At 45.2% G+C, this 13,269-nt stretch overlaps 1 protein-coding gene across 3 annotated transcripts in view; it reads right to left on the bottom strand.

The window, feature by feature from the left end:
• Positions 1 to 8,745, bottom strand: part of SLC12A3 (solute carrier family 12 member 3) — a 46,375-nt gene extending 37,630 nt beyond the window's left edge. For 2 of the 3 annotated variants that reach the window (XM_043986114.1, XM_043986115.1), the window contains exons 1-3: positions 8,455 to 8,745; positions 7,221 to 7,367; positions 303 to 378 (exon numbers count right to left, since the gene is read on the bottom strand). In XM_043986114.1, the coding sequence (XP_043842049.1) occupies positions 303 to 378; positions 7,221 to 7,367; positions 8,455 to 8,745 (514 nt within the window). The remainder of the gene's footprint in view (positions 1 to 302; positions 379 to 7,220; positions 7,368 to 8,454) is intronic. The other variant, XM_043986116.1, reaches the window with a different exon arrangement.
• Between the last annotated feature and the right edge of the window lie 4,524 nt (positions 8,746 to 13,269).

Here is a 13,269-nt window from a genome sequence, read left to right on the forward strand (position 1 = left end):
CACAAAGATATTAGGAATGCTCCACTTTCTATTTGGGGAAGGGGTAGACTCGTCCTCTCTGAAGTCACCACCCTGTGTTTTTAAGACCCCTGACCATGCTTGATCACCCACCATGCCTCTGTTCTCCAAGATCTTCCCTAAGGCCTATTGGGGGTTGTTTCCTTCTGCATCCTGGGTGTTCCATGGCCCTTCCTTCTTCTCACAAGAGGAAAGGCCAGAATTTGGGATCAGAGCAGGGCTCTGCCCCTCCCCTGGCAGCCCCATTCTCTAACTTTCTACTAGCCTTGGGAGGGCCCACTTACCAATGCCAGCTTGGGCGGTGATCCAGGGCAGACGCAGGTAAAGGATCACTCCCCATATGTTGAGCATGCAACGGACCTGAGAAGAGAGTGCAGAATCACCCTGAACCACAGGGAGACAAGGAAACCCCAAGGGGGCCATGGATTCTCTGTCCAGGTACCTGGGATATGGGGGACAGGGCCTTCACCTCAATTCAACTCAACAGACATTTCTCAAAGACCTACTATGTGCTTTGTGTGCAGGACACTGTGGAAGGCACAAAAGGAGATACAATATTAAGCAAAGATTGTTGCTGACTTCATGCATATGAATCTAGTAAGAGAATAGGACACAAAGATTTACCATAAATGAACAGAAGAGGCAAAAGCAAAGTACTAAGTGAAATTTGAGTAGGGAAAGACTATAATTTCCTTGGAGATGGGGAAAGTTTCATGGAGGAGGTGACTTTTGAGTTGGACTTTACAGGGTAGATTCAACATGCACAGGGTGGATTGGGATCAGTGTAAGCAAAGGTTTGGAGGCAGGAGATTACAGACACTGTTGGGGAACAGAAAATAGTCCAGTTTAGCTTGAGCATAGAAGACAATAGTATCAGGTTAGAAGAATGGATCCTTGGTAGAAGGCTTTTACATGTGCAGGCCTGGAAAAAATAACTTTATTTGGTAGCTAATGGGAAATAAACTTTTTCCCCCCAGAGGAGTGGTTCCACCAAATTCTATTCATAAAAACAAAACAAAACAAAACAAAATAAAAAAAACTCTAGTCTGACAGTGGCAAGAAAGGATGCATTGGAGGGGAGAGAAGATGAAGGTAGGAAAACCTTGCCTATGGGAACAGTCCAGGGAAAGGTAATGAGGGCCTGTACCAGGGTGGTGGTAGTGGGAATAGAGGAGGGGATAAATGGGAGAGAGATTGAAAAATTAGGCACTTTCCCAAGGGAGAAGAAACAGCAGCAACTTCACCCCAGACTGAATGTCTTATGGCTTGGCCAACCTGGGGCTGGGCATGGGGATAAGGAGAGTGGGCATCAGACTGTCGAGGGCTGGCATTTATTACACAAGGCCCAGTGCAAGAAGCTTGAGGAAAAACAGTCTTTGTTTTGTTTGGGTCTGTTCACTTTCTCCCTACCACCACTCACCTTCTCCTCACAATTGAGCCTGAATAGCCCCAGTGAAATTATATTCAGTATATTTTCTGCCTGGAGAGAAGTAGGAGAACAGGTTGTTGAGACTTCCTGGATGAAGGAGAGAGAGAAAGAGAGAGAGAGAAGGAGGGAGGGAGGGAGAGAGGGGGGGAGAGAGGGGGAGAGAGTGAGAGAGAGAGAGAGAGAGAGAGAGAGAGAGAGAGAGAGAGAGAGAGAGAGAGAGAGAGGAGACAGAGAGGGGAGAGGGGGGGGGAGGAAGTGTGTGGGGGTAGGGTGGGGGAGGAGAGGTACATACCAGACCTTCCCACATAAAAGCAAGTAGAGAAGGAACTCAGTATGAGGCTGCAAATCACAGGAGAGGTATGGGAAGGGAGGAAGGAAAAAGAATGAGAGAACTGGTTATCAAAGCCAGATAAACTGGTGGATGGTTATTGTCCTGGCCTCATAGAAACAAAAGAAAATCAATCCTTTTTTCCCCCTCTTTATCATCTGCATTTAGGTGTTAACAAGGCCAAGACCTTTGTCAGCACCTTGTAAAGGTGATGCCTTGCTGGCAAAGGTCTGTTTAGTCATAGCTGTGGCTTTCCCAGTAGTAATGTATGTCGGTGAGAGTTGGATTATAAGGAAAGGTGAGTGCTGCAGAATCAATGCTTTCAAATCGTGATCCTGTAGAAGATTTTTGAGAGTCCCTGGAATAGCAAGGAGATGAAATCAGTCAATTATTTAAAGAAATTAATTCAGACCATTCACTGGAAGGTCAAATACTGAAGGTGAAGCTTAAATACTTTGGCCACATAATGAGAAGACAGGACTCAATGAAAAAAGCCCTGATGTTGGGAAAGATTGAGGGCAAAAGGAAAAGGGGACGGCAGAGGATGAGATGGATAGAGAGTGTCATGGAAGCTGGACTGATTTCAAGGGACAGTGGAGGATAGGAGGGCCTGGTGTGCTATGTAGTCCAGGGGGTCATGAAGAGTCAAACATGACCGAACAGCAACAACAAAAATCTGCTTTGGGGACTAACTATATCATAATCTTTGAAGGAAGGAAATAAATATTTATATAACACCTACTGTGTGTCAAGTACTGTGCTAAGTGCTTTAAAAATATCTCTTTTGGGGTAGCTAGGTGGCGCAGTGGATAGAGCACCAGCCCTGGAGTCAGGAGTACCTGAGTTCAAATCCAGCTTCGGACACTTAATACTTACTGGCTGTGTGACCCTGGGCAAGTCACTTAACCCCAATTGCCTCACACACACACAAAAATATCTCATTTGATGCTCACAGCAACCTGGGATTTAGATGCTATTATCATTCCCATCTTAGAATTGAGGAAACTGAGGCAAAGAGAAATTAAGTGACTTGCCCAGTGTCACAGCTAGTTAAGTGTCTTATGCTGGATTTGAACTCAGGCTTTTCTAACTCAAGGCCTAGTACTTGATCCATAGCACTGCCTAGCTACTGGTTAAATCCTTCTTGCCCATTATAGGCCACAGTGATCTCTCCCTCTCCTAGCTAAGTCATTATATTAAATACAGTTTTAAAAGAATGTCTTCATTTCGGATACCTAGAGAACTAGACTGATAATCTAAACAGGAGGAAGTGGGTATAGCACTGGGGCGGGCCCAGGAAGTGTGAGCTTGGGGAAACTATTGACACTGGCCTCAACCTATCATGGTTAAAATAGGAGATCTATGGCCTTCTCAAATCCCATAAAACATCCCAGGAAAGTAATTTCTGGACTCTCCCCGCCCCTTTTTTTGATTATCCCTACCAGTCCTACTTTCCATCCTCAAAGAGAATTGAAGAGGATTCTGGTTAGCCCTATGTGAATGGGAGGCCATGTCTGGATGGATGGCTGCCTCTGCGGGTAGGGGTTGTGGAAAGAGTTCTGGGATAGCGGTTGGGACACTTGGACTCAAGTCCTTACTCCATCCCTGACTTACTATATGATCCTGGTTAAAATCAAAGAATCATAGAATTTGAGAGCTGGAAGGGATCCTTAGGCACTATCTCATCTGATCCCCATCCCTATTATAACTTTCCAGATGATTATTCATCCAGCCTCTCCCCCACAAGCGGAGCCATGGCCTCCCAAGGCAGACCCTCTTTTTCTGCACCACATTTTTCTTGGCATCAACCTTTGCTCGTGGCTCATTTCTTTAGGACCAAACAGGAAGTCAAATCCCTCTCCCACAAGATAGTTCTTCAGTTATTAGGAGACATTCCTCACAGCCCCCTAGAGTCATCTCTTCTCTTGTCTATACACTCCCAATTCTTGCAACTAATCCTCCCATGACATGGACCCAACATAATCCCAGTTGTCCTCCTCTGGATACTTCCCAGTCCTTCCTTGTTGTTGTTTGTCCTTCATTCTCTTAAAGGACTGTGACATCAGGAGGTGATACCATGACTTTCAGTGAATTGGATTTAAGCGAGGGAGGGCTGTGCAAAGTCACCAACCTCTCTTCCAGAGCCATCTGGGTCCAGTGGCAAGCTATACATCAGGAAGACTGGAGATGGCCCTGGATGTTTGAGGTAATTGGGGTTAGGTGACTTGCTGCCCAGGGTCATACAGCTGGTAAGAGATTTGAACTCACGTCCTCCAGACTTCAGGGCTAGTGCTCTATCCACTGGGCCACCTAACTGCCCTTAAACTCTGGTGCCCACAACTGAACACAGTTCCCCAGCTCGGATCTGACAAGGACAGAGAAGAGAGGGACTATTTTCCAGGAGGCCTGAAGTCAGACCGGGATTCAAATTCAATGTCTAACATTTACTCCTTGGTAGACTCTGGGCAAATCACTTTACTTCCTCTTCCTTCGGGTCATTTGTCTATAAAATGAGGCCATACCAGATGGACTCTGACGTCCCTTCTGACTCTTTAACCATGATTCTGTGATCTCTTTATTCCTGGAAAAAATATATTTGTTTTAATGAGGCCCAAGATGGTATTAACATTTTTGGGCGGCATCTCTCATTTCTTCTCCAAGCCTCAGTTTACTCCTTCAGAAAATGGATTCAATGATCTCTGAGATTCCCCTTCCAACTCGTCCATTCTATGTTCTAAGGTCCTTTTCTATGCTGTCCCTGAAGTCTCAGAGGCTCTCCCTCCTCTCCTATGTCTCCTGATTTCCCGGGCTTCCTTCAAGATTCAGGCCAATCCCACCTTCTGTAGGGAGCCTTTCCTGGTCCTCCCTGATTGTTAGGACCTTCCCTCTATGATTACTTTCCCTTTCTGCTAGGTGGCACAGTAGAGATGACTGGCCCTGAAGTTGGGAGGACCCGAGTTCTAATTTGACCTCAGACACTTACTAGTTGTGTGACCTACTTAACCTCAATTGCCTTAAACACATGGGGCCATCTCCAGTTGTCCTGATGTCTATCTTGCCACTGGACCCATATGACTCTGGAGGAGAGAGTGAGGCTGGTGACCTTGCACAGCCCTCCCTCACTTAATTCCAATTCACCGTAAGTCATGATATCACCCTGATGTCATGCTCCTCTTGGAGAATGAAGGACAAACAACAACATTCCCTTTATAATCTATAGACCTTCAATGTATAGGTGGGGTGGGTTTTTGTTGTTTATTTAGGCTTTTGCATGTTTTCTCCCCCATTATATGAGTTCTTTTTTTTTTTTCCTGACAGTGTGCTCTTTTAGGGAACAGAATGTGTTTTTGTCTTTCTTTGTCTCTCCAGTTTTAGTACACCTGGCACAGAGTATAAAGCAAGCACTTAATAATAAATGCTGGTTAACTGACCTATTGTCTACACTGATTAGGATGCTATGAATCTATGAAGCAAGGCTGCCATCTGGTGGCCCCAGAAGTAATTGTAGCCTCTGGATTTTCCGCTCTGGCTCCTGCTTAAATGAAAAGATTCCATTAGGGAGAATGACAGTTTTAGCCATTCTATAAAACCTTGGGTGGAGGGAAAAGAACCCTCTCTGTGGGCTCTTTCTTTGTAGGATAGGAATGAGAAATTCTGTTGGGCTGTTGATTCTCATGAGGCCTCCTAGAAATGGCCAAGGAGAGGATAGCTGGTTTGAGGGTTTTGATGGAATATGATATTAATAAATATAAACATTTTTGTTTCTATTTTGTTGCTTATATTTTTTTGATATTTTATTATAAATTATTGTTTTTTTATTTTATTCATACATAGCTTTCCTTGTTTTATAGAGGAATATAATATATAGTATGCCACAAGTATAAAATGTCTGTGTAATATTAATATAACAAATATGTCTAAAGAAAATTTATTAATCATCAATTGATTGATTAAAGTATAATCTATACAAAGAATGTATTATTATTTCATTTTTACACCCATATGTCATTCATTTAATATCCCCATTTGCTACGTATGAGCTACATCTCTCTCTGTACTATGAGACCCTGGAATATTAGAATAGAGAATAAGGAATGTCAGAGCAAAGGGGTCTTAGAGGTCCTCTGATCCAACAAGCCGAGGCTGGATGGCTAAGGCTTTGGGGGCTGGGTCAGGAGCATCTCTGAGGGCCCTTCCTACTCAAACCTGTGTTGTTTTGTCCTTCAATACTTGAAAACATCTAGGATCTCATCATTGTGGTCAACCCCTCCTTTGGCATTGCCCCTTCTGTGCCTCAGTGAAGTGACCTCCATGAATCCTGGTGGACAAAAAACCCCAAGAAACCCAAGTCATCTCCTGGTGGCCAACTCTGTAGTGATGAGCCTGTCTAGCCTTAGCTGGGCCTCTGCCAGCACATTTACAGTTTCCCTGGGGTTGGGTGGGAGTTGCCAGAGTCTGGAAGGGCAGCTAGATGGCACAGGGGATAGAATGCCACACAAGGTGTCAGGAAGACCTGAGTTCAAATCTGGTCTCAGACCAGCTCTGTGACCCTGGGCAAGTCACTTAACCCTGTTTGCCTCAGTTTCCTCATCTGTCAAATGAACAAGGAAATGGCAAACCATTCCACTATCGTTGCCAAGAAATCTCCAAATGGGGTCACAAAGAGTCAAATATGACAGAAAAATGAACAACAAGTGTTCTGTTAGCCTTGGGTCTTTGAGAACTCAAGTCTACCTCCCTGGCCCAAGGAGGCATCAGAGGAGAGTCTTAATCCACAGCCCTACCCATCATCCAAGAACCACAGAACCACAAAATGTCAGACTTGGAAGGAACTGAGAACAAAGAATTTCGGGGCTGGAAGGACATTTAGAAGTGACTCAGTTCAACCTCTCCCTCTATGGATGAGGAAACCGAGAGCTCAGGAGGGAAAATGGCTCACCCCGGGTCTCACAGAGAATCTGGGCCAGAGATTACATTTCCTCTCAGAGAATAGAAGCTCCTGGTTTGTGTTGTTGTGGTGGTGGTTTTTGGTTTATTCTGGGGCCTCACCATGTTTTATGTGACAGGTCCCTTTGGCAGTGTGTTGAAGCCTGAAATGCGTAAATAAAACACTGAAGACTAAAAAGGTAACTGTATCGATACAGAGTTATCAAAGTATTCCAAAAAATTTCACACAACCCAAGTTAAGAAGGCCTGATGTATATCCTTTCTATGGAGAACCCTGTCTTGCACATAATACGTACTTAATAAATATTTGTTGAATTGAATTGGGATAAACTGGAAAGTGGGTCTCCCGACTGCTAGTTCAGGGGTCTTTCCACTGAACCACCCTGCCCCTCTTAGGTGGGGAGGACATTGTGTTGTTGCAGGACACAAGTTCATAATCAGTATAACCTGAAGAAAGATCTCAGAACCTCAGAGCTCCTGGTGAATTTGTCCACTTACCATCACCCCCTTGACCCATCCGAACCTCACAGGCTCCCCTGGGGGCTTCTCCCCGGCTGTACTGCTGGCGTCTTCCACCAGCCCATCAGATAGCTCGTGGCTGGACCGGCTCTCGAAGGCCAGGGAGTGCAGGTGGCTGCCTTCCTGCTGAGAGTGGTAGGGATTGGGGGCTCAGTGTCCACCTCCACAGAGGATGGGGGGTGAAGAGGATGAGGAGGAGAGGGGTGGAGAGTGTGTTTTGGGGAACTGCCATCCTCCCTGGGATGGGGGGGCAGTGTTAGGTGGGCTGGGAGGGAAGTAAGTCCAGGAGAGGGCCCTGGTAGGATCATGAGAGGGGAAAGCATCAGAGGAGTGTGCTGAAGCTGTGACTGCCACCACAGGGCTGACATGGGGTGGAGAGCTTTAAAAATAGACAGCTTAAGGAATTAGGCATCTTCACACGCTACTCTGGAAGCCATCCAGGATGTCTTCAGTTCCAGAGCGGGGGCTGAGTATCAGGTACAGGGAACTAAGTGCTAAGCTCTAGTTCTTGGCGTGAAGTCTAAGGGCTGAACCCTTGTGGCGTCTGTATCGGGACAGTGTCTGATAACTCACACTTCATATATATTGTCTTATTGGTCTTCATAACAATCCTGTGAGGTAGATAGTATCATCTCCATTTTTCAGATGGGGAAATTAAGCCTAGGGCTAAGGAGCTTAAGGTCACATTTGTGGAGCTAGGACTGAACTCTAGCCTCCTGACTCTCTAGTTGACCACACTGCCCCCAGGTCTGTGTTGGCTTGGCACCTGAATTAGTGATTTTCTGCTGACATCCCTCATAGCTGTCTCACCTTAAAGGAACATCATTCTCCCCTTTCAGTTTGGGATAAGTTTTTTGGTTTGTCTTTGTACTGCCAGCTGGTCTAAGGCAATAGGCCTGTGGGATAGAAACAGTTCAAGAACCACTGATACAGAGGGTTACAAAAAAGGCCCGGAGATGATCTTGACCCAGCCCCAGCATTTACTCTTCCCATTTTATAGATGGAGAAAGGGAGGCAGGGATGGAGACAGAGGTGAGGATCTTGGCTGTTCAGCTCCCATTGGTGGTGACATATGGGTCAATATAAACCTAGAAGGAAGAGAAGAAAAAGACCCTTCCCACCACCAATTTGATCCTACCATTGAAAGAGTGAGGGAGAGGTGGAGGAGGGCAGGCCGGGATGGTGAGGGACTTTGTGTAGGCTTTGCTCTTACCTTCAGGAATGAGTGGAGGTCGGCCAGTGTGGGCCTCACCTTCTTGACTTCACCAGGCATGGCACTATTGGCATAGTGTTCATAGGCAGGAACAACATCGATGGTGTTGTAGCCAAAGGTCCGCATGTAGAGGGTGCTGCTGTGAGTGGTGTCATAGGCAGCAGGGGGTGGGTCAGGCTGCCCATAGTGGGGTCGCCCCCCATCCTCACCCCCTAACAGGGTGCTGATAGTGAACCGGCCACTGCACAAGCCAGGATCCCCAGGGATCTCCGAAGCTGGCAGTTCAGCCATTGTGACCCTCTCTTCTCTTAGGTTCCACTATGTCAAGAAGTGGAGGAGGGGAGTAGTGGGGAGTGAGTTGGGGTGTGTTTGTGTGTGTATATGTATGTGCAGTGGGGGAAGTTGGAGAGGCTCAAGATGTTGGGGGTAGCTTTATATGCTGAGAAACCAGAGTGGACCAGCCAGCCCCAACCACCCAGAGCTGGTGAATGGTCCCCCAGGGGTGGGAGGAAGAGAGAAAAAATAAGGTGCCCCTTTCCACCTGATTGGCTTGGAGATAAGAGAGGCTGGAACTGTGACCCGAGGACAGACTTGGAGAGCATTCTCCTTCCCTCCTCCCCACACCTGCCTCCCGATTGGATCCTGGAGAAGATATCTCAGCTTGTCCCCTAGGGCTCTACCCTTGGACTTGGTCTCTGCTGCTAGGGACTCTGAGCATGTCTTTTGAGTCAGGGGCTTGCTAAGCATGAAGTTACAGTCCCCAGGGAGGGAGAGAAGAGTTTCCTGATAAGCTCTCTGGGCAAAGTGGCACATCAGCTCTCCAAACTTTCAGCTCACCCTGCCATTCCTAAAAGCAGGATTGGGGCACAGAAAGACTCCCTAGGAAATAGATGCTCCCCTCAAGGGTAGGTGCTATTGATCTCATCCTGGAGCCTGGCATCCAGCCTAACTGACCTGCTGATGTTCAGGGGAGGGTGTTTCAGCTTTGTGGGGAGGGTGGTACTGCAGATTTGGAAAAAAGTCTTATCCATTTGTTCATCCATTAAAAAAAACACACCACTTCTTTCTGGCAGTTTCAGCAACTCCTTCCCTCCCTTCCTTCCATTTTCCTCTCTTATTCTTGACCATGGCCCCAGCCTTACTCCTTCCACCTGCTTCTGGGTTCCCTGGCCTGAATGGCTTTATTCTGGGGGTTCTTTACCTGGAATCCATGAATTTTTTAAAAAGTATTTTGATAACTGTATTCCAACATGATCGATTTCTTTGTAATCCCATGCATTTTCTTTTATGCATTTAAAGACAGGTTTCATCAGACAGCCAAAGGGATCTCTCTCTCTCTCTCTCTCTCTCTCTCATACACACACACACACACACACACACACACACACACACACACACACACAATTAGGAACCCTCATTTTATTCAGAGAATTTTTGACCCAGGAGATCAGGGGCTCCCCAATGAGAAACAACATAGCAGAGCTGAGCCTGGACCAACACAGAAGCTTGATACCTATGTCTTCCAGGAAAATAGCTTTAGGGCTATATTGTTGAGCAAGGATGGGCTGACAATAGTCTAAAAGGGACACCAACCAATGTGGAGCAGTGCTTTTTCATTTTTCTCTACTACATTGAAGAGTCAGAGATGACACTTTTAGGAAAAGTGCTATCTTATTTGATTATAGGATCATTCATTTTAGAACTAGAAGAGTCCATAGAAGCCAGAGTCCACCCCTCATTTTAGACATGGAAACCAAGGCTCAGAATAGTTATTTAGCTAAGGTCACACAGCTAAGTAAATGTCTGAATTAGGATTTGAACCTAGGTCTTCCTGATGTGGTATTCATGATACCATGCAGCTTCTCAACATGAGAAAGTGAAGTTTCTATGAAAACAAGGAGATGAAGAACTAGGTGGTGCAGTGATTGATAGAGAGCCAGGCCTGGAGTCAGGAAGACTCATCTTTGTGAGTTCAAATCTGGCCTCAGATACATACTAGTTGTGTGGACCTGAACAAGTCACTTAGCCCTGTTTGCCTCAGTTTCCTCATCTGTAAAATGAGCTGGAGAAGGAAATGGCAAACCACTCCCGTATCTTTGCCAAGAAAATCCCAAATGAGGTCATGAAGAGTCAGGCATGACTGAAACAATTGAATGGCACCAAATGAAGAGCTGGAAGGCTAAGGTGGAAAAAGCCATGGCTACTGAGCCAGGGCAGCCCCAGTAATGGACCCCACATGATTAGAAATTCCTATGTGGGGGGCACATGGACTTTAATTCCAGTAATTTCATGAAGAGAATGTGCTTTCACAGAGTCAGGTCAATAGATACAAGCACTGTCAAGTTGTTCCACAGAGCCAGAAGCTTCACACCATTAGGCCTATTTAATTAAATATTGTTTTGCTAAACATTTCAGGGAGGTTCCCCCTAACTAGGGTGAGGCAGGGCTGCTTTGGCGAGCAGGCCACATGCTGGATGACCAGAAGGTAGGGGCCAGAGTTTGCCAACAACAGAATTCTTCTTTTTGGTACAGTCCTGTGATTTTATTGACAAAGGAAACTCCTGGTATGGGAATTCCCTCCACCAGTACAGATCTGCCACTCTTCTTTAACCTTTAGTTTTAGCTGCCTCAGGCTCTGAAGTTCAGTGACCTGCCAAGGATCATAACACATGAGTCATATATATATATGTGTGTGTGTGTATGTATATTTGTGTATATGTATGCATATGTATGTATATATGTACATACGTGTACACACACATATATACATATATATGTAGTATGTACATGCAGAGGAGCCAGTACTTAAATGAATTTGTCTAACTTCAAAATATTAAGAAGTTAAGTGACTTACCCTAGGTCACACTGATAGGAAGTGTTGGGATTTGAAGTCAGAGAACATAACTTTTTACAGAAAGCCTTCTTTTCATCATGCTGCCACACTTTAACTGGGAAGACTGAGAACTAAGTGGCCAAGGTCTGAAAATGGTTTATGGCAGAGGTGAGATTAACTTGTTTTGAAAATGCCTATAGGTTGTGTAAAGATAGGCACACTCATGGACTATTAGTAGAGCTGTGGATTGGTCCAACCCTTAAGAAAAGCAACTTTAAGTTAATTGAAGAAAATAACTAAAATGACCATCCACTTTGATTCAGAGATCTCTCTGATAGGCTTATATCCTAAGTAGGGGGATAGGGGATAGGGACTGAACCTGGCATTTCATTGGCACAGGAAACTCTCTACTGTAGGAAGCAACTTTTAGTCCTCGAGAGTTGTGTAGTGAATGGAGAAGTTAAATAATTTGCTGAGGCTCACAAAGTCAGGATTTATCAGGTGTAGGGCTTGAACCCAAGTATTCATGGCTTCAAGCCTGCTTCTCTATCCCCAGAGGTGACTAATAAAAAGAAAAGTCCAGAAAGACTCAAATATTTATAGGAGTACTCTTTTCTAACAGCAATGGATTGGAAACCAAAGCAAAATGCCCAAAGATTGGAGAATGGCAAAGCAAGTTGCAGTATCTGAATGCAATGGAATATTATTGTATTAAAAGAAATAATGAATAAGACAAATATAGATAATCATGGGAAGAATTGGTGCAAAGTCAAGTAATCAGGAAAGCAATATAGACAATGACAACCTAAGCAAAAAGAACAAAACAAGTGAAAATCGTGATAGTATAATGAGCAAGCTTGGTCCCAAGGAAGAGATGAGAAGACACTCCCTCACAGAGGGAGCCTGGATGTGAAACTCTACTGCTGTGATGGGTAGTTTTTCTGAACTGTTTTTTTGTTTGCTTTTTAATGCTTTACGATAGGTCTCTGGGAGGAGAAGGAGGGATGGACACATTTGGGAATGTAAAACAAAAGAGAGCAATACACATTTATTGTTAAAAAAACCCCAACACTGGCCATACGTAGTTAGCAGAAAGAAAAGAAACTAGCTGGCAAAGGGAACGACATGTATAGAACTAACTGAAGGTGTATGAGTGATGGGTGTTTGACTAACTTGTTCCCTAGTTCATCTCTCCAATGCAGGTTTGAAACTATCCTTTTACCTTCTATCAGATGACTTGAAGTGGCCTTCTACTTCAGGAGAGAGGTGTGTGTAAATAGGTTGGAGATGGGGGAGGGATTTCCCCAACTTCCCTGGCCTGGCTTTTGTTCCTGTCATAGCTGCAGATTTTGGAATGAGTAGCTGGAGGGTTTTGACCCCCTCAATGGGTCACAGGCCCCATGTGCCCACTTCTACAGTGTCCCAGCACCCTTCTTTTGTCCTGAGAGGGGAAGCCCAAGAGCTCACATCTATAACCTCAGCCTCGCAAAAGTGCCAATTTCCACCAACAGGATGTTTGCCAGCCAAGTAGAGTAGGGTGAGAACCATCAGTGGCAGGAGAGCTCTCAAGTGTGCCTCTAGGGCTCTCAAAGTCAAGAAGGGGCTCACGCCCCATTAAAGAGCAGCCCAATTTCTCCCACCCACTCAGCAATTTTCCATTCACTTCACTCCCCAATGACTGAGTGTGGGGGAGAGAAGTTATTAATTTACTCCCATTGGTGTCTTTCTGCAGATGTTATCTCTTGCTGCTCTGAAATTCCCATGTGACTGGGTAATTTTGTAACCACCTCACATGAACTTCAATCCAGGTTTGCAGGAGGAAAAAAAAAATCCTGATTAAGAACTATTGGAGGAGAAAAGTGTTTGTCTTAGAATCCCTAGTTCCTTCAGGGCTTAGCTTGTGATGCATTTTTCATAAAGCCTCTTCTGACAACAACCCCCTTACCCCCATAGCTGCTAGTGCCTTCTCCCCTCCCCAATTT

The sequence above is a fragment of the Dromiciops gliroides genome, chromosome 2 (assembly GCF_019393635.1).
Source record: "Dromiciops gliroides isolate mDroGli1 chromosome 2, mDroGli1.pri, whole genome shotgun sequence".
Taxonomy (NCBI): Eukaryota; Metazoa; Chordata; class Mammalia; order Microbiotheria; family Microbiotheriidae; genus Dromiciops; species Dromiciops gliroides.